Source organism: Scyliorhinus canicula, chromosome 1, assembly GCF_902713615.1.
Source record: "Scyliorhinus canicula chromosome 1, sScyCan1.1, whole genome shotgun sequence".
NCBI classification, from domain to species: domain Eukaryota; kingdom Metazoa; phylum Chordata; class Chondrichthyes; order Carcharhiniformes; family Scyliorhinidae; genus Scyliorhinus; species Scyliorhinus canicula.
Genome location: NC_052146.1, coordinates 78264222 through 78283546, shown reverse-complemented (window position 1 = coordinate 78283546; position 19325 = coordinate 78264222). Strand labels below are relative to the sequence as shown.

General features: G+C 52.4%; 1 protein-coding gene across 1 annotated transcript in view; it reads right to left on the bottom strand.

Moving 5' to 3' along the window:
• Window positions 1–295: 295 nt before the first annotated feature.
• Window positions 296–19325, bottom strand: part of LOC119969671 (glutathione S-transferase theta-1-like) — a 67616-nt gene continuing 48586 nt past the window's right edge. The window contains exons 3-6 of the mRNA XM_038803931.1: window positions 17171–17273; window positions 9523–9673; window positions 2500–2676; window positions 296–542 (exon numbers count right to left, since the gene is read on the bottom strand). Coding sequence (XP_038659859.1) covers window positions 336–542; window positions 2500–2676; window positions 9523–9673; window positions 17171–17273 — 638 coding nt within the window. The 3' untranslated portion in view covers window positions 296–335. The remainder of the gene's footprint in view (window positions 543–2499; window positions 2677–9522; window positions 9674–17170; window positions 17274–19325) is intronic.

The following is a 19325-nucleotide window of genomic DNA, read 5'->3' as shown; positions in this document are numbered from 1 at the left end:
GGCCAATCCACCTAACCCGCACATCTTTGGACTGTGGGAGGAAACCGGAGCACCTGGAGGAAACCCACGCACACACGGGGAGGACGTGCAGACTCCACACAGACAGTGACCCAGCCGGGAATCGAACCTGGGACCCTGGAGCTGTGAAGCATTTATGCTAACCACCATGCTACTGAGCAGATCTATATGGAATTAGTCGTTTTACACATAAACCGCACAGTCTGGTTATGGGGATTTTCACAGTAACTTAACTGCAGTGTTAATGTAAGCCTACTTGTGACACTAATAAAGATTATTAGGATTATAGAATTGTGATTTTATTACACTCCATCATTTTATTTGAAATATTTCCTGAAGGAGGCTTTGGCAGCTGCCAATGTCTCGGGCTGGCCCTGGGTCAGCAATTTTAGTGTCTCTGCAGCGTTGAGGATTGCTTCATGAGCCTTGTTGAATAAATCTTTGCCGATTGCCGTCTTCACTCTGTCACGCCAAGCAGTGAGCGTGGCCGAACCTTCCAGCGGGTCATACCCGCCACCGAGAGGCTACAGTCGGGGGGAGGGGAGGAAAGAATTGGTTAACATTGGGTAGGGTTTAGGAAGCAGAAGAGGGAGAAGCATTAATGACAGGGCAATTTACAACTGAAAATGTCAGTGTTAAACCTCACAATTTGGGTCACAGCTTAACCGAACAATCCAGGGCCAGAAGTTCACCCCATTTTATGCTGCATTGGCTTTCCTGTTAGGTGCCCAAAGTGCCCACCTGCACTGTTGGCATCCAGTGAATATTGTTAAATTAAGGCCTGCCTCTGGTCCCAAGCCCCATTGGTAACATCCTGTGGTTTTATATGAAAGGCACTTCTCAGTTCCCAACCTTCTCCTAGTGTGAGCCAATTGTTGATGAGCTATTCAGCCAAGGGCGCAAAGTCTAGCATTCACTTTGAGCAGACTCTCCAACTCCAGATGACATCTCTGCCAATCAAGCAGCAAATAGTCGTGCTGCCAATCAAGCAGCAGGTTCGGTTCCCGGCTGGGTCACTGTCTGTGCGGAGTCTGCACGTCCTCCCCGTGTGTGCGTGGGTTTCCTCCGGGTGCTCCGGTTTCCTCCCACAGTCCAAAGATGTGCGGGTTAGGTGGATTGGCCATGCTAAATTGCCCGTAGTGTTCTAATAAGTAAGGTTAAGGGGAGGGGGGGTTGTTGGGTTACGGGTATAGGGTGGATACGTGAGTTTGAGTGGGGTGATCATTGCTCGGCACAACATCGAGGGCCGAAGGACCTGTTCTGTGCTGTACTGTTCTAAATTCTAAAATCAATGTGTGTGCATTTTCTCGCACAAGCCACAGGGAATAACAACTGATTCCATATTTCATCCTCCACTCACACCTCCCCTATTCGCAGCGAGCCCCAGGTCTGTTATAGATCACCTATCACTGCTCCAACTAACTCATGGTGGTGGTCATGGGTTAGGAAGGTGCTGCCCAAGGAGCCTTGGTCAGTTGCTGCAGTGCATCCTGTGGATGGTACACACGGCTGTCACTGTGAGTCGGTGGAGGAGGGAGTGAATGTTTAAGGTGGTGGATGGTGTGCCAATCAAACTTTGTCCTGGACAATGCTGAGCTTCTTGAGTATTGTTGGAACTGCATCATCCAGACAGGTGGCCCAGTAAGGGGCCAATCCACCTACCTTGCACACCTTTAGGTTGTGGGGGTGTGACCCACACAGATACGGGGAGAATAAGCAACTGACCAATGCACTTTAGATGGTGGACAGGCTTTAGGGAGTGTGGTGAATGTACATCATGTAATTCACACTGTATAGTATTGTGTTCACACTGTATAGCATTGTGTCCCTGTGGGCTCTGTATGTGAGCCATTGCGCGGCTCTGCCCACAGGGGGAGATGAGGAGCTTGTACAGGGCTCCACCCTCGGCTCCGCCCATGGCCCCTCCCTCTGCCGGAAGTATAACATGCTGCAGCCTTGTGAGTCTGCCCTCAGTTCTTCTGGTTGCAGGCAGGCTCAGTTGTAAGTCCATTAAAGCCACAGTTTACTTCCTAGCGTGTCTCGAGTGAATTGATGGTCACATCAGGGAGTCAGGAGTGAGTTACTCTATGCAGAATTCCCAGTCTCTGATCTGCTCGTGTAGCTACAGCTGAATACCTGACACGACTATTATTCAAATAAAATATTTCACAAAAGTTGAGAATTGCTGCAACAGAGAATATTGGGGGAGAAACTAACAGCAGCTTTCGAAACTAATGTAAGTTCCCGAGAGAGTAACAAGTACAGATTGTTTCCACTGATTGGTGAATGATTAACAAGGCAGACAGAGTTTTCACAGGTAGAATGAAAGCAGTGTGTTCCCACGGAGAGCTCTTCATACACGGATATCTCACCACATGGGAATCCAGGGTTAGAGCAGACAGCTTCAGGTGAAGAGCTAGCATTCACACAAAGGATCAAAAAGCCTTCACCTGTTCACTGATACCTGTCACCGACACCTACCTGCATCAGCTCAACAATGGCAACCAGGTCCGCCAAGGAGATCTCCGTTCCAACAATGAAGGGTTTATCCTGAAGGAACTTCTCCTGAAAACTCTCAAGTCCTTTGGTCAGTTCATCCTGAGCCTCTTGCATTTTATCTTCGGGGGCTGGACCTCCAGTCATGATTGGGAAAAGGACCTGTGGACACAAGACCCCAACAACATGAGTAACAGAATAGGTAACTCAGTGAATGAGTTTGGTGATCATTCATTTCAGTAGAAGGTGCTCTGGGGTCTCTGTCACTGGGCCGGGGGCCGGGGTCTCCGTCACTGGGCCGGGGTCTCCGTCACGCGGCCGGGGTCTCCGTCACTGGGCCGGGGTCTCCGTCACGCGGACGGGTCTCCGTCACGGGGGACGGGGTCTCCGTCACGCGGCCGGGGTCTCCGTCACGGGGCCGGGGTCTCCGTCACTGGCCGGGGTCTCCGTCACGGGGCCGGGGGCCGGGGTCTCCGTCACGGGGCCGGGGTCTCCGTCACGGGCCGGGGTCTCCGTCACGGGGGCCGGGGGCCGGGGTCTCCGTCACGGGGCCGGGGTCTCCGTCACGCGGCCGGGGTCTCCGTCACGAGGGCCGGGTCTCCGTCACGGGGCCGGGGTCTCCGTCACTGGGCCGGGGCCGGGGTCTCCGTCACGCGGCCGGGGGCCGGGGTCTCCCTCACAGGGGCGGGGTCTCCCTCACAGGGGCGGGGCCTCCCTCACAGGGCCGGGGGCGGGGTCTCCCTCACAGGGCCGGTGCGGGGTCTCCCTCACAGGGCCGGGGCGGGGTCTCCCTCACGGGGCGGGGTCTCCCTCACAGGGGCGGGGTCTCCCTCACAGGGCCGGTGCGGGGTCTCCCTCACAGGGCCGGGGCGGGGTCTCCCTCACAGGGGCGGGGTCTCCCTCACAGGGCCGGGGCGGGGTCTCCCTCACAGGGGCGGGGTCTCCCTCACAGGGGCGGGGTCTCCGTCACAGGGGCGGGGTCTCCCTCACAGGGGCGGGGTCTCCGTCACAGGGGCAGGGTCTCCCTCACAGGGGCGGGGTCTCCGTTGCGGGGGTGGTGAGGCCTTGGTTTTAGGGTTGAGTGTGGTGCATGGAGAACATTTGTGTGTTTAGCTATTATCGGATTACAACACCACGTCTGTAACTCGAAACCTTGGGAAGGAAACAAATAAAGGAGAGGTTTATGAACTGCATATTTGCTCATTTTCCTTGGGCAATGCCAAACAACAAACCAAAAACAAAGTGATTAGTTCTGAGTTCTTTATCTGTGTGAATCTACAAATGTTGATGGTTAATTTCCTTTGGCTAGGGCGGGGAGAGAACAAGTGCAGGCAAGTCCCAACTAAACTTCCTGACAAGCAGGTCATTGTCAGGAGCTGGAGAGGGAGACTGGGAACTCTGGGTTGATCTTGTGGGCCATCAGTTGGAGATCCTGTGAGGAATCAGAAACGGCCACCACGAGAGGAATACTGATTCACACCCCACCTTCCCAACCTGTGGGAACGATTTTCCAACTTGCAGCACGATGGTTAACAGTTGGCATGGACAGCTCGTCTGTGCTCTTCCCCAGTTACCCACCAAATCCCAAAAGCAGTCTAATATCTCCAGCTCACTCCAGGGCCTCATCTCTCTACCTCTGTAGCCTCCTCCGACAATCTTTCAAGATTCAGGCGTTCCTCGAATTCTGGTGCCCGATTTCCAAAGTGCCACTCATGATGGTCGTGCCTTCAGCTGCCTTGGTGCCAAGTTCTGCAGTTCCTTTCCTTAACCTCCCCCCCGCCCCTCCCCCCGCTTCTATCTCCCTCTACCTCTTTGACCAAGGGGGTTTTCTGCCCTCACATCTCTTCCTATTCAGTCTGATCGCCGCTTTGGGACATTTTTCTCCATTAAGGCACCAGATAAATACAAATTATTGCTGCCTGAGCCCCCATTCAGTTTGCTTTCTGATCCCAAAATTCATATTTTTGTTCTTGTGGGGAAGGTTTTGCTGATTTAGCATCACTGCCTTCCATGTTTCCACATCTTCCAGCCCAAACATTTCACCTCTGCCAGAAATAAAACACAAATGGCACCTTTTCGAGCGGACACTTTCCCAACGGCGTGGGGTGCCCACAATGGCCGGCTGGAGGGACGGAGAGTCCCGCTGCTGGGGGGGGGGGGTGGGGGGGCATCGCACCACAATCCCACCCAATGGCTTTGCCTTGGAGTTTAAATCCCGACCCAGAGTCTTGAGCTCATGATGAACTCAGACACTCCAGTATAGCCCTGAGGGAGTACAGCACAGTCAGAGGTGGCACCTTTCAGATAACGTTAAACTGAGGATCAGATTAGCTGGCACCGTCTGCAGTACAGGGGATCTTGTCCAGCTTCCTGGCACTCTCTTATTCCTTAAATCACTAAAGCAGTTTGTCTGGTCATTGACATATCGCTGTTTGTAGAACCTTGCTCCTTATCACACCTGGGTTTAATGTAAGATGGCACCCACGCCAGTGTAGCATTCACTAGAGTGTCAGCCTTGGCTTTGTGCTCAGATCCCTGGAGTTGGACTTGTACCCACGACTTTCTGATCCAGAGCTACTAACTGAGTGGGTGGGGTGGGATGGGGAATCGTCCAACAGCGATAAAGCTGTCCAAAATGCTCAGCCAATTGCGAGAACTATCAGAGGGGGTCATATCCTCCTGAGGACGAGTACCATTGATGGGTCAGAGTAATCAGGTGGGTCAGGTCTGAAAGGGAAGGCCCAAGTTCTCTTACCTCTGTGACTCCAACCCCGTGTGCAGCCCTCGTAAAGGACACGTGGTGCACAACATCAGCCCTGGCTGTAAAATAGAGCCAATTGGGCCAAATAATGGGAGCATCTTCCAGTGAAACCAGCCTCAGAGAAGTTGGATCAAAGCACATCAAACACTGACCCCCACAGAGATTTCACAGGAAGAAGCAGAAGACATGAATCTACAAAGCTGCAGCCGTGGGGGGATATACAGAGAGGGGGAACCATGGGGGTATTTAGACAGAGGAGGAACCATGGGGGGATTTACCCTGGGAGAGGAGGAATCATGGAGTTAATTACCCTGGGAGAGGAGGAACCATGGAGTATTTACACAGAGAGGCGATACCATGAGGTATGTACCCTGGGAGAGGAGGAATCATGGAGGTATTTACCCTGGGGAGGAGGAGGAACCATGGGGGTGTTTACCCTGGGGGGGAGGAATCATGGGGGTGTTTACCCAGGGGGGGAGGAACCATGGGGGTGTTTACCCTGGGGGGGAGGAACCATGGGGGTGTTTACCCAGGGGGGGGAGGAGGAACCATGGGGGTATTTACCCTGGGGGGGGGAGGGACCATGGGGGTATTTACCCTGGGGGGGAGGAGGAACCATGGGGGTATTTACCCTGGGAGAGGAACCATAGGGGTATTTACACTGGGGGAGGAACCATGGGGGTATTTACCCTGGGAGGGAGGAGGAAACATGGGGGTATCTACCCTGGGGAGGAGGAGGAACCATGGGGGTGTTTACCCTGGGGAGGAGGAACCATGGAGGTATTTACCCTGGGGAGGAGGAGGAACCATGGGGGTATTTACCCTGGGGAGGAGGAACCATGGGGGCATTTACCCTGGGAGGAGGAACCATGGGGTATTTACCCTGGGGAGGAGGAACCATGGGGGTATTTACCTTGGGGAGGAGGAACCATGGGGGTGTTTACCCTGGGGAGGAGGAACCATGGGGGTATTTACCCTGGGGAGGAGGAACCATGGGGGTATTTACTCTGGGGAGGAGGAACCATGGGGGTATTTACCCTGGGGAGGAGGAACCATGGGGGTATTTACCCTGGGGAGGAGGAACCATGGGGTTATTTACCCTGGGAGGAGGAACCATGGGGTATTTACCCTGGGGAGGAGGAACCATGGGGTATTTACCCTGGGAGAGGAACCATGTGGGTATTTACCCTGGGAGAGGAACCATGGGGGTATTTACCCTGGGAAGGGGGAACCATGGGGTATTTACCCTGGGAAGGGGGAACCATGGGGGTATTTACCCTGGGGAGGAGGAACCATGGGGTATTTACCCTGGGGAGGAGGAACCATGGGGGTATTTACCCTGGGGAGGAGGAACCATGGGGTATTTACCCTGGGAGAGGAACCATGTGGGTATTTACCCTGGGAGAGGAACCATGGGGGTATTTACCCTGGGGAGGAGGAACCATGGGTTATTTACCCTGGGGAGGAGGAACCATGGGGTATTTACCCTGGGAGAGGAACCATGTGGGTATTTACCCTGGGAGAGGAACCATGGGGGTATTTACCCTGGGAAGGGGGAACCATGGGGGTATTTACCCTGGGGAGGAGGAACCATGTGGGTATTTACCCTGGGGAGGAGGAACCATGGGGGTCTTTACCCGGGGGGGGGGGAACCGTGGGGGTATTTACCCTGCGAGAGGAACCATGGGGTATTTACCCTGGGGAGGAGGAACCATGGGGGTATTTACCCTGGGAGAGGAACCATGGGGGTATTTACCCTGGGAGAGGAACCATGGGGGTATTTACCCTGGGGAGGAGGAACCATGGGGGTATTTACCCTGGGAGAGGAACCATGGGGGTATTTACCCTGGTGGGCGGATCCATGGGGGTACTTGCCCTGGGAGAGGAACCATGGGGGTATTTACCCTGGGGAGGAGGAACCATGGGGGTATTTACCCTGGGAGGGAGGAGGAACCATGGGGGTGTTTACCCTGGGGGGGAGGAGGAACCATGGGGGTATTTACCCTGGGGAGGAGGAACCATGGGGGTATTTACCATGGTGGGCGGATCCATGGGGGTATTTACCCTGGGAGAGGAACCATGGGGGTATTTACCCTGGGGAGGAGGAACCATGGGAGTATTTACCCTGGGAGGAGGAGGAACCATGGGGTTGTTTACCCTGGGGGGGAGGAGGAACCATGGGGGTATTTACCCTGGGGGGGGGGAGGAACCATGGGGGTATTTACCCTGGGGAGGAGGAACCATGGGGGTATTTACCCTGGGGAGGAGGAACCATGGGGGTATTTACCCTGGGAGAGGAACCATGGGGGCAGCTACCCTGGGAGAGGAACCATGGGGGTATTTACCCTGGGAGAGGATCCATGGGGGTATTTACCCTGGGAGAGGAACCATGGGGGTATTTAACCTGGGGAGGAGGAACCATGGGGTATTTACCCTGGGGAGGAGGAACCATGGAATATTTACCCTGGGAGAGGAACCATGGGGGTATTTACCCTGGGGGGAGGAACCACGGGGGTATTTACCCTGGGGAGGAGGAACCACGGGGGTATTTACCCTGGTGGGCAGAACCATGGGGGTATTTACCCTGGGGGGGAGGAACCATGGGGGTATTTACCCTGGGGGGGAGGAACCATGGGGGTATTTACCCTGGTGGGCAGAACCATGGGGGTATTTACCCTGGGAGAGGTGGACTAGTGTTATGTAGTACAGAACGGGATTATCGCTGAAAAGAGAGACATGTTACCGATGGTTGTCACCTTACACTCGCCAGGACAAATGGAAGAATACCAAATTTCAAACAATTACAGCAATTTATACTGCAGGAAAAATTGGATGCTGCTTCTGATTGGCTGAGGTATTGCCATAAGAGAGAGCCATGGAGAACTAAAGGCTTCCCAAGCTCCCAAAAGCTCCTTTTGCAGTGAGTGGGTCCCTGTATAAGAACACATGGGGCGAAATTCTCCCAAAACGGGAGAAATCGTCAAACTGCCGTAAAACCCGGGCGGGTTTTACGGCATCGCGCCCCTTCCCGACGGGGGACCGATTCTGGTCCCCCGTCGGGGCTAGCAGCCCGACATCGGAGGCTCCGACAAGTCGGGCTTAACGAAAATCGTTAAGCCCGCTTGTCGGACTTAGCGCCGGCTGACGCGTCATATGACATCAGCCGCGCATGCGCAGGTGGGAAGACTCCACCCGCGCATGCGCGGGTGACGTCATCGTGTTTTTGCGCGAAACCCGCGCATGCGCGGTCCGGGTTGCCCCTCAGCCGCCCCGCGTATTGATACTGCGGGGCGGCGGAAGGACAAATAGTGCGCGGGCATCGGGCCCGCTGCCCGCGATCGGTGGGCACCGATCGCGGGCCCATGGCACCCTTGGCACGGCCGTGGTACTGCCGTGCCAATCGGTGCCATGGTTATTTTTTTCCAGGTGGTCACGACGTTTTTACGAACGGCAGGACCAGGTGTGTTTGCCGTTCGTAAAAAGGTCGTAAAGGGCTGGGACTTCGGCCCTTCTAACAGCTGTGAATCGCTGCCGGCCGTAAAAAAACGGCGGCAGCGATTCGTGTCGGGATTTCGGCGGGGGGGGGGAGAATAGCGGGAGGGCGTCAAAAAAGTCGGGAAGGCCCTCCCGCTATTCTCCCACCCGTCGTGGGGGGGGGAGAATTTCGCCCATGTTGTTTCTAGAAAGTGTAAATGAGCCACGTTATGCGTTTGACTTATTATCTTAAATTATAGAATCCCACAGGGCAGACGGAGGCCATTTTGACTATCAAGTCTGCACTAACACTTCGAAGGAGCACTCCATCTAGGCCCCCCCCCCCCCCCCCGCCCCACTTCTCCTTATCCCCGTAACCCCACAATCTAACTTGTACCTCCCTGGATACTAGGGTGCAACTTAGCATGATCAATCCACCTAACCTGCACATCTATCTTTGTACTACTGGAGAAAACCGGAGCACCCGGAGGAAACCCACGCAGACACAGGGAAAACGTACAAACTCCACACAGAGAGTCATACAAGGCCGGAATTGAACACAAGTCCATGATGCTGTGGGACACCAGTGCTAGCCACTGTGGCACTGTGCTGCCTTTGGTTGTTTATGTAGCTATCAATGCACTCAGGATTGTTCAGCAGTGCTGTCCATCACAGAATCACATCTCACAGTACATGTTTTCATTTGGGTTTTGCCAGCACGGGCTGGTTAAGTAGACTATTGTACACTGTCTATTATGCTGAAAATGTCTCACCTTCATCCTGAAGATATTGCCAGCTTGAGGTCTGAGTGTAGTATGCTGCCAGGAGAGATATTCATCCACCCGAGCCCGTTTCTGCAGGTCTGCTGGGTACCAGTGGTCAGGGCTCTGGTATTTACCAGCCAGATATTTCAGGATCGCCACACTGCAACAGAAAGAGTTAGAGTCACTCTCCATCAGCACCGATTCTCCGGCCCGGATGGGCCGAGCGACCATCACAAAAAATGCAAGTCCCGCTGGCGCCGTTCTAACATCCTCTGAGCCGGCGGGACCTTGGCGTTGAAGGGTCCAGGAGTGGCCTGTGGAGGGGGGGTGGGGGGTTGGTCCGACCCCGGGGGCGGCCTCCGTAGCGGCCTGGCCCGCAACCGGGGTCCACCGATCGGTGGGCCGGCCTCTCTGGCTGGGAGCCTCCTTTCCTCCGCGCCGGCTCCTGCGCCATTTGTCGCCGGGGCCGCGCGGGGAAGAAGGCCACTGCGCATGCGCTAGTTGGCCCCGGCCCAACAGGGCGTGCGCGGACCCCGCAGCGCCGGGTTCACGTCAGGAGCGGCAGCTGGAGCAGCGTTGGCTGCTCCAGCGTTGTGCTAGCCCCCTGTGGGCTGGGGAATGGGGTCCCGGAACGGGCACTGACGCCAGAGTAAAACACTCCCGTTTCTACGCCGGCGTCAACACTTAGCCGCCCGATGGGAGAATTCCGCCCCATAAATGTCATTTCTAAAACCAATTAACCAGCTAGGCTCACCTGAAAAAGGTGTATATCTCAGTGTGTGCACCCTTTTAACAATGGGATAGTCTTAATTATAGACTTTGGCACTGAAAATTACATTTAAGCCAGAAGAGTTATCCCTTCAGATTTTAACTATTATTGCAGATTTGAAAAAATACATGTTTAAAAACTTTTCATCTCTTATATCTCTCTCTCTCTCCTCAACCTATCTTTCATTCCCTCACTTTATTTCACTTTCTCGACCGGATTTGACATTGAAAGTTCCTGGTTCACACTGAGTAACATCCTGTAATCTGCTGGTTGAAGAGATACACATAGGTCCCCAGTCCCGGTCAATGACACTGCACCAAAATGCCTCTCAATTCACAGTAAGTTCCAATGTAAAATCCCACAGAAAATCTGTGGGTGAGCGTAATGAATGGTGGACGTTGATCATTCACTGCTGAGCACAAAATCCAGGCCATTGACCGTCAATATTGACATCAATGTACTCTCTCTCTTCCCAATTTACTTCTGACATTTGGCCGTGCAGCCTGAATGGCCATTTTCAACACAATTAATAGAATTGGGATATTCAACTGGGAAATGCATCATGGTCAAGCCTGATGACAATCTCGGGCCAACTTTATTTTTTTTCTTATAAACGCATTTTATTCAAACTTGTATCAAAGTAGGTTACAGCAAATAAACACCCCGGGAAACATTCTTCCCAACAATCAATTGTACAGTTTGTTCAGATTTTTCTCCTTTTTCACCCCCCCCCCCCCCCCCCCCCAAATCGGGTCTAGGACAACTCATCGCCGCCGACTCAGCGCCAGCCCAACTCAGCGCCAGCCCAACTCATCGCCGCCGACTCATCGCCAGCCCAACTCATCGCCAGCCCAACTCAGCGCCAGCCCAACTCATCGCCAGCCCAACTCATCGCCAGCCCAACTCATCGCCAGCCAACTCATCGCCAGCCCAACTCATCGCCAGCCAACTCATCGCCAGCCAACTCATCGCCAGCCCAACTCATCGCCAGCCCAACTCAGCGCCAGCCCAACTCATCGCCGCCGACTCATCGCCAGCCCAACTCAGCGCCAGCCCAACTCATCGCCAGCCCAACTCATCGCCAGCCCAACTCATCGCCAGCCCAACACATCGCCAGCCAACTCATCGCCAGCCCAACTCATCGCCAGCCCAACTCATCGCCAGCCCAACTCATCGCCAGCCCAACACATCGCCAGCCCAACTCATCGCCAGCCCAACTCATCGCTAGCCCAATAAAAACAGTACAGGCAACAGACTTCTTAACAGCGCTCTGGAGTGAATGGAATCTATTTAAACCAACAGACTTCTTAACAGCGCTCTGGAGTGAATGGAATCTATTTAAACAATTTAAGCCTATAGAAAACAAAGGACATTTTAACATATTTTGGTCAGTTGACTGTTTACTGTCGGGCTCTATTGAAATAGACGCTGTTAATTGTAAGTTACTGTTTTTTGTATTGTGTTTTCCGTCCGTCTCTGGTTAAATACAATCGTTTTTATATTGGGCACTTTTTAAATAGAGTCAATTTACTGAAAAATATACAGTAAACAGTCAACTGACCAAATCTGAACCTAATCAATTTCACATTTGTCGCTCGCATGTTCCATAACCCTGGTGTTTGTCAATTTCAGCTATTCAGACGAAAAGCACAAAATTATATGTGGCAGGTGCGAATATACATTGAGCAACTTTGTGAGTTGCAAAGTGCACTCTGGTACAAGTCAGCTGATATATGCCACTGGTTTCATGCTAATAAGTTTCTTTGAGATGCCACGATTGATAACCCTATGCAGGTGTGTGTGTGTGGATGCGTTTGCGTGGATAGATGTGGGAGGATTATCATGTTAATAAATATATATGCAATATATATAGAGTCAACTTACTGAAAAATATGTTAAAATGTCCTTTGTTTTCTATAGGTTTAAATTGTTTAAATAGATTCCATTCACTCCAGAGCGCTGTTAAGAAGTCTGTTGGTTTAAATAGATTCCATTCACTCCAGAGCGCTGTTAAGAAGTCTGTTGACTGTACTGTTTTTATTGGGCTGGCGATGAGTTGGCTGGCGATGAGTTGGGCTGGCGATGAGTTGGCTGGCGATGAGTTGGCTGGCGATGAGTTGGCTGGCGATGAGTTGGCTGGCGATGAGTTGGGCTGGCGATGAGTTGGCTGGCGGTGAGTTGGCTGGCGATGAGTTGGGCTGGCGATGAGTTGGCTGGCGATGAGTTGGCTGGCGATGAGTTGGCTGGCGATGAGTTGGCTGGCGATGAGTTGGCTGGCGATGAGTTGGCTGACGATGAGTTGGGCTGGCGATGAGTTGGCGGCGATGAGTCGGCGGCGATGAGTTGTCCCATTCCCCCCCCCCCCATCATCCACCCCCCTGTGATGAACAGCTCCTCAAACACGGTCACAAACATCCCCCCCTTTTCTCAAACTCCCCTGCTGAGCCCCTTAACTCATACTTTAACTTCTCTAACCGCAGGAAGTCATACAGGTCATCCAACCATGCTGCTACCCCCCGGTGACGATGCCGACCGCCACTCCAGCAAAATTTGTCACCGTGACATCGGCCATCCTCCTCTCCATGAGCTCCGGCTTCTCTGAAACCCCAAATATCACCACCAAGGGCAGCACGGTGGCCTAGTGGTTAGCACAACCGCCTCACGGCGCTGAGGTCCCAGGTTCGATCCCGGCTCTGGGTCACTGTCTGTGTGGAGTTTGCACATTCTCCCCGTGTCTGCGTGGGTTTCGCCCCCACAACCCAAAAATGTGCAGAGTAGGTGGATTGGCCACGCTAAATTGCCCCTTAATTGGAAAAAATAATTGGGTAATCTAAATTTATAAAAAAAAAAAAAAAATATCACCACCAAAGGGTCCGGGTCCACTCCCTCCTCCACTATTCTGGCGAAGACCGCAACACTCCCGCCCAGAACCTTCGCAATTTTTCCCAACCCCAAAACATGTGCGCATGATTCGCTGGCCCCCGCCCACACCTCACACACTCAGCTGCTACCTCCTGAAAGAACCCACTCATTCTCACCCGAGTCATATACACCCTGTGCACCACCTTAAACTGTATCAGGCTCATCCTTGCGCAAGAGGAGATCCCGTTTACCCTTTGCAGTGCCTCACTCCATACTCCCCAATTGATCTCCACCCAACTCCGCTTCCCATTTCTCCTTGATCTTCACCACCCGCTCGCCTCCTTGCTCCCCAGCCACTTATATATATCCCCAATTATTCCCTCCCCTTCCACATCCGGAAGCAGCAGTCGCTCCAGCAGGTTGTATCCCGGCAATCTAGGGAACCGCTTCCAGACCTTTTGTGCAAAGTCCCTAACCTGTAGATATCTGAACTCACTACCCGTCAGCAGCTCTACCCTCTCCCTTAGCTCCTCTAGACTGGCGAACCCTTCCTCCAAATACAAATCCCTCACCTTTACCAGCCTCACTTCCCTCCACCTCCTGTATACACTATCCATCCCCCCCCGGCTCAAACCCATGATTCTCACACAGCGCCGTTAGCACCGACATCCCCTCCACTCTAAAATGCCTCCTCAGCTGATTCCATATCTTCACCGTGGACTGCAACACTGGGCTCCCTGAACACCTACTCGGAGCAATTGGCAATGCTGCCGTCACCATAGCCCTCAAACTAGACCCCTTACAAGATTCCTCCTCCATCCTAACCCACTCTACCCCTTCTCCTTTCCACCACCGCTGCACCTTGTCTACATTCGCCGCCCAATAATAATGAAGCAGGTTTGGCAACGCCAACCCCCCCTGCTGCCTCTGCCTCTGTAGCAGGGTCCTCCCCACCCTCGGCACCTTCCCCGCTTGTACAAAGTCAGAGATGATTGTGTCCACTTTCCGAAAAAAGGTCTTTGGTATGAAGATCGGGAGAGCCTGAAAGATAAACAAGCTGCAACCACCCCCAGGACACAATCCTCCATCCTCCCCGCCAACAACTTAGCCAATACTTTCACATCCGTGTTCAATAGTGATATGGGTCTATACGACCCACATTCCACCGGATCCTTCCCTTTTTTGGGGATTAGTGTGATTGCTGCCTGCTTCATCGGCTCCGGCAACTCCCCCTTCTCCAGTGCTTCATTAATCGTCCCCAACAGATGTGATGCCAGGCTCGGGCCAACTTTCAGACTGGATAGGTACCTTCCCGAATTGTTGATTGAATGGTAATCTGGAGCAGGGAGCCTGGCTGTTTTTCCTTCAACAGAAGCAACAAAACATCATTGGCAAAGAGGCAAGCCCCATTCATTGTGTTCACTGTGGTTCAATTACCTACCAGAAGCAAAGACTTTCACCATTGAACTGGAGTGGTTTTGACCGCTGGTTGGGAGGGTCTGGTATCGATATCAGGTAAAATGTAGGGCTTCAATCTGAACCTTCAGTTTTCATCAGATGGTATCACTCTTACCTCAGGTCAGTGCCTTGTGAATTCAGGTACTGCTCACAAACACGGGCACAATACCCAGGCTGATTCACCAGGACAATACTGAGGGAGACCTGCACTGTCAGAGGGTCAGTACTGAGGGAGTGCTGCACTGTCAGAGGGTCAGTACTGAGGGAGTGCTGCACTGTCAGAGGGTCAGTACTGAGGGAGTGCTGCACTGTCAGAGGGTCAGTACTGAGGGAGAGCTGCACTGTCAGAGGGTCAGTACTGAGGGAGTGCTGCACTGTCAGAGGGTCAGTACTGAGGGAGTGAGCACTGTCAGAGGGTCAGAACTGAGGGAGAGCTGCACTGTCAGAGGGTCACTACTGAGGGAGAGCTGCACTGTCAGAGGGTCAGTACTGAGGGAGCGCTGCATTGTCAAGGGTCAGTACTGAGGGAGTGCCGCACTGTCAGAGGGTCAGTACTGAGGGAGTGCTGCACTGTCAGAGGATCAGTACTGAGGGAGTGCTGCACTGTCAGAGGGTCAGTACTGAGGGAGTGAGCACTGTCAGAGGGTCAGCACTGAGGGAGTACTGCACTGTCAAAGGATCAGTACTGAGGGAATGCTGCACTGTCAGGGGATCAGTACTGAGGGATTACTGCATTGTCAGAGGGTCAATACAGAGGGAGTGCTGCACTGTGAGAGGGTCAGTACTGAGGGAGTGTTGCACTGTCAGAGGGTCAGTAGTGAGGGAGTGAGCACTTTCAGAGGGTCAGTACTGAGGGAGTGCTGCACTGACTGAGGGTCAGTAGTGAGGGAGTGAGCACTTTCAGAGGGTCAGTACTGAGGGAGTGCTGCACTGTCAGAGGGTCAATACTGAGGAAGGGCTGCATTCACAGAGGGTCAGTACTGAGGGAGCTGTACTGTCAGAGGGTCAGTACTGAGGGAGTGCTGCACTGTCAGAGGGTCAGTACTGAGGGAGTGCTGCACTGTCAGAGGGTCAGTACTGAGGGAGTGCTGCACTGTCAGAGGGTCAGTACTGAGGGAGTGCTGCACTGTCAGAGGGTCAGTACTGAGGGAGTGCTGCATTGTCAGAGGGTCAGTACTTAGGGAGTGCTGCACTGTCAGAGGGTCAGTACTTAGGGAGTGTGGCACTGTCAGAGGGTCAGTACTGAGGGAGTACTGCACTGTCAGTGGGTCAGTACTGATGGAGTGCTGCACTGACATAGGGTCAATGCTGAGGGAGTGCTGCACTGTCAGAGGGTCAGTACTGATGGAGTGCTGCACTGACATAGGGTCAATGCTGAGGGAGTGCTGCACTGTCAGAGGGTCAGTACTGAGGGAGTGCTGCACTGACATACGGTCAATGCTGAGGGAGTGCTGCACTGTCAGAGGGTCAGTACTGATGGAGTGCTGCACTGACAGAGGGTCAGTGCTGAGGGAGTGCTGCACTGACAGAGGGTCAGTGCTGAGGGAGTGCTGCACTGACATAGGGTCAGTACTGAGGGAGGGCTGCACTGTCAGAGGGTCAGTTCTGAGGGAGTACTGCACTGACAGAGGGTCAGTGCTGAGGGAGTGCTGCACTGTCAGAGGGTCTGCACTGAGGGAGTGCTGCACTGTTAGAGGGTCAGTGATGTGGGTGTGCTGCACTGACAGAGAGTCAGTACTGAGGGAGTGCTGCACTGTCAGAAGGTCAGTGCTGAGGGAGTGCTGCACTGTCAGAGGGTCAGTGCTGAGGGACCGCTGCACTGTCAGAGGGTCAGTACTGAGGGACCGCTGCACTGTCAGAGGGTCTGCACTGAGGGAGTGCTGCACTGTTAGAGGGTCAGTGATGTGGGTGTGCTGCACTGACAGAGAGTCAGTACTGAGGGAGTGCTGCACTGACAGAGGGTCAGCACTGAGGGAGTGCTGCACTGTTAGAGGGTCAGTGCTGTGGGTGTGCTGCACTGACAGAGAGTCAGTACTGAGGGAGTGCTGCACTGTCAGAAGGTCAGTGCTGAGGGAGTACTGCACTGACTGAGAGTCAGTACTGATGGAGTACTGCACTGTTGGAGTTGTTGTCTTTCAAATGTGATATTGAAATATGGACCCAACCTGCTCTTTCCTGGACTCCAAAGCTGTTTGAAGTGGGGTTTGAGTTGAGCAAATATGCATCTTACAGTAAACTAGTAGCTACCGTTCCAAAGTTTTCATATGGCTATAAATTGCTTTGGGACATCTGCAGGTCATGGTGAGTGCTGTAGAAATGCTGTGCTTCATTGTACAGGGTCCCAGAGAGGCACTGTTGATCTTGCTGGCTCTGTTTGGTTAATGAAGGTAATGATCATTGAAGTGATGAGTAATTGATACACTGGAGGTCCATCTGAAAGCAGACAGTCCCCAATCAGAGACATCAGGATAGTCAGAAAGTCAGTTGATTTTACCTGTGGCACCGCCCTCCTGTTAGCCTGCCTTCAGATGTTACTCATGAAGCTCCTAGTGCCCGTGTGCAGCTTACCTCTCAGCCAGGGTGAAGTCCCCATCCTTTATCACTGGCACCTTCTTTAGTATGTTCACTTTCTGAAATTCTTCAGAGTGTTGTTCTCCTGCAACCAGAGACACTCATCAGAAAGACAATAGCACCCGTGGAAAACTCTCCATCTGTCTCTCTGCTCTCTCCCACTCATTCTCCCGCTCTCTATTCACTCTCTCTCTGGTTTATTCCTCTCCCTCCAGTCTCTCCCTCTCTCTATATACATAATCTCTCTCTCTAGTTTCTCACTCTCTCTCTCTGGTTTCTCACTCTCTCTCTCTCTGGTTACACACTCTCTCTCTAATTTCTCACTCTCTCTCTGGTTTCTCACTCTCTCTCTCTCTGGTTTCACACTCTCTCTCTCTGGGTTTCTCACTCTCTCTTGTTTCTCACTCTCTCTCTCTCTGGGTTTCTCACTCTCTCTCTCTAGTTTCTCACTCTCTCTCTAGTTTCTCACTCTCTCTCTAGTTTCTCACTCTCTCTAGTTTCCCACTCTCCCTAGTTACTCACTGTATCTGGTTTCTCAATCTCTCTGGTTTCTCACTCTCTCTCTGGTTTCTCACTCTCTCTGGTTTCTCACTCTCTCTGGTTTCTCTCCCTCTCTAGTTTCTCACTCTCTCTCTCTGGGTTTCTCACTCTCTCTCCTGTTTCTCACTCTCTCTCTCTCTAGTTTCTCACTCTCTCTCTCTGGGTTTCTCACTCTCTCTCTCTACTTTCTTACTCTCTCTCTCTCCAGTTTCTCACTCTCGCTCTCTCTCTAGTTTCTGACTCACTCTCTCTGGTTTCTCACTCACTCTATCTGGGTTTCTCACTCTCTCTCTAGTTTCTCACTCTCTCTGGGTTTCTCACTCTCTAGTTTCTCACTCTCTCTAGTTTATCACTCTCTCTGGTTTCTCACTCTCTCTAGTTTCTCACTCTCTCTAGTTTCTCTCTCTCTCTCTCTCTGGGTTTCTCACCCACTCTCTGGTTTCTCACTCTCTCTCTGGTTTCTCACTCTCTCTCTCATTTCTCACTCTCTCTCTCTGGTTTCCCACACTCTCTCTGGGTTTCTCACTCTCTCTCACAGGTTTCTCACACTCTCTCTGGGTTTCTCGCTCTCTCTCGTTTATCACTATCTCTCTGGTTTCTCACTCTCTCTCTAGTTTCTCACTCTCTCTCTGGTTTCTCACTCTCTCTCTCTAGTTTCACATTCTCTCACTATGGGTTTCTCACTCTCTCTTGTTTCTCACTCTCTCTCTAGTTCCTCACTCTCTCTCTAGTTTTTCTCTCTCTCTCTCTAGTTTCTAACTCTCTCTAGTGTCTCACTCTCTCTCTGGTTTCTCACTCTCTCTCTGGTTTCTCTCTCTCTCTCTCTCTGGTTTCTCACTCTCTCTCTGGTTTCTAACTCTCTCTCTGGGTTTCTCTCTCTCTGGTATCTCAATCTCTCGCTGGTTTCTCACTCACTCTCTCTGGGTTTCTCACTCTCTCTGGGTTTCTCACACTCTCTCGCCCGTTTATCACTCTCTCTCTGGTTTCTCACTCTCTCTCTCTGGTTTCTCACTCTCTCTGGTTTCTCACTCTCTCTGGGTTTCTCACACTCTCTCTAATTTCTCACTCTCTCTCTACTTTCTCACTCTCTCTCTGGGTTTCTCACTCTCTCTGGTTTCTCACTCTCTCTGGTTTCTCACTCTCTCTGGTTTCTCACTCTCTCTCTAGTTTCTCACTCTCTAGTTTCTCACTCTCTCTAGTTTCTCACTCTCTCTCTGGGTTCTCACTCACTCTCTAGTTTCTCACTCTCTCTCTAGTTTCTCACTCTCTCTCTGGTTTCTCACTCTCTCTCTAGTTTCTCACTCTCTCTCTACTTTCTCACTCTCTCTCTGGGTTTCTCACTCTCTCTGGTTTCTCACTCTCTCTGGTTTCTCACTCTCTCTGGTTTCTCACTCTCTCTCTAGTTTCTCACTCTCTAGTTTCTCACTCTCTCTAGTTTCTCACTCTCTCTCTGGGTTCTCACTCACTCTCTAGTTTCTCACTCTCTCTCTAGTTTCTCACTCTCTCTCTGGTTTCTCACTCTCTCTCTAGTTTCTCACTCTCTCTCTAGTTTCTCACTCTCTCTCTGGTTTCTCACTCTCTCTCTAGTTTCTCACTCTCTCTCTGGTTTCTC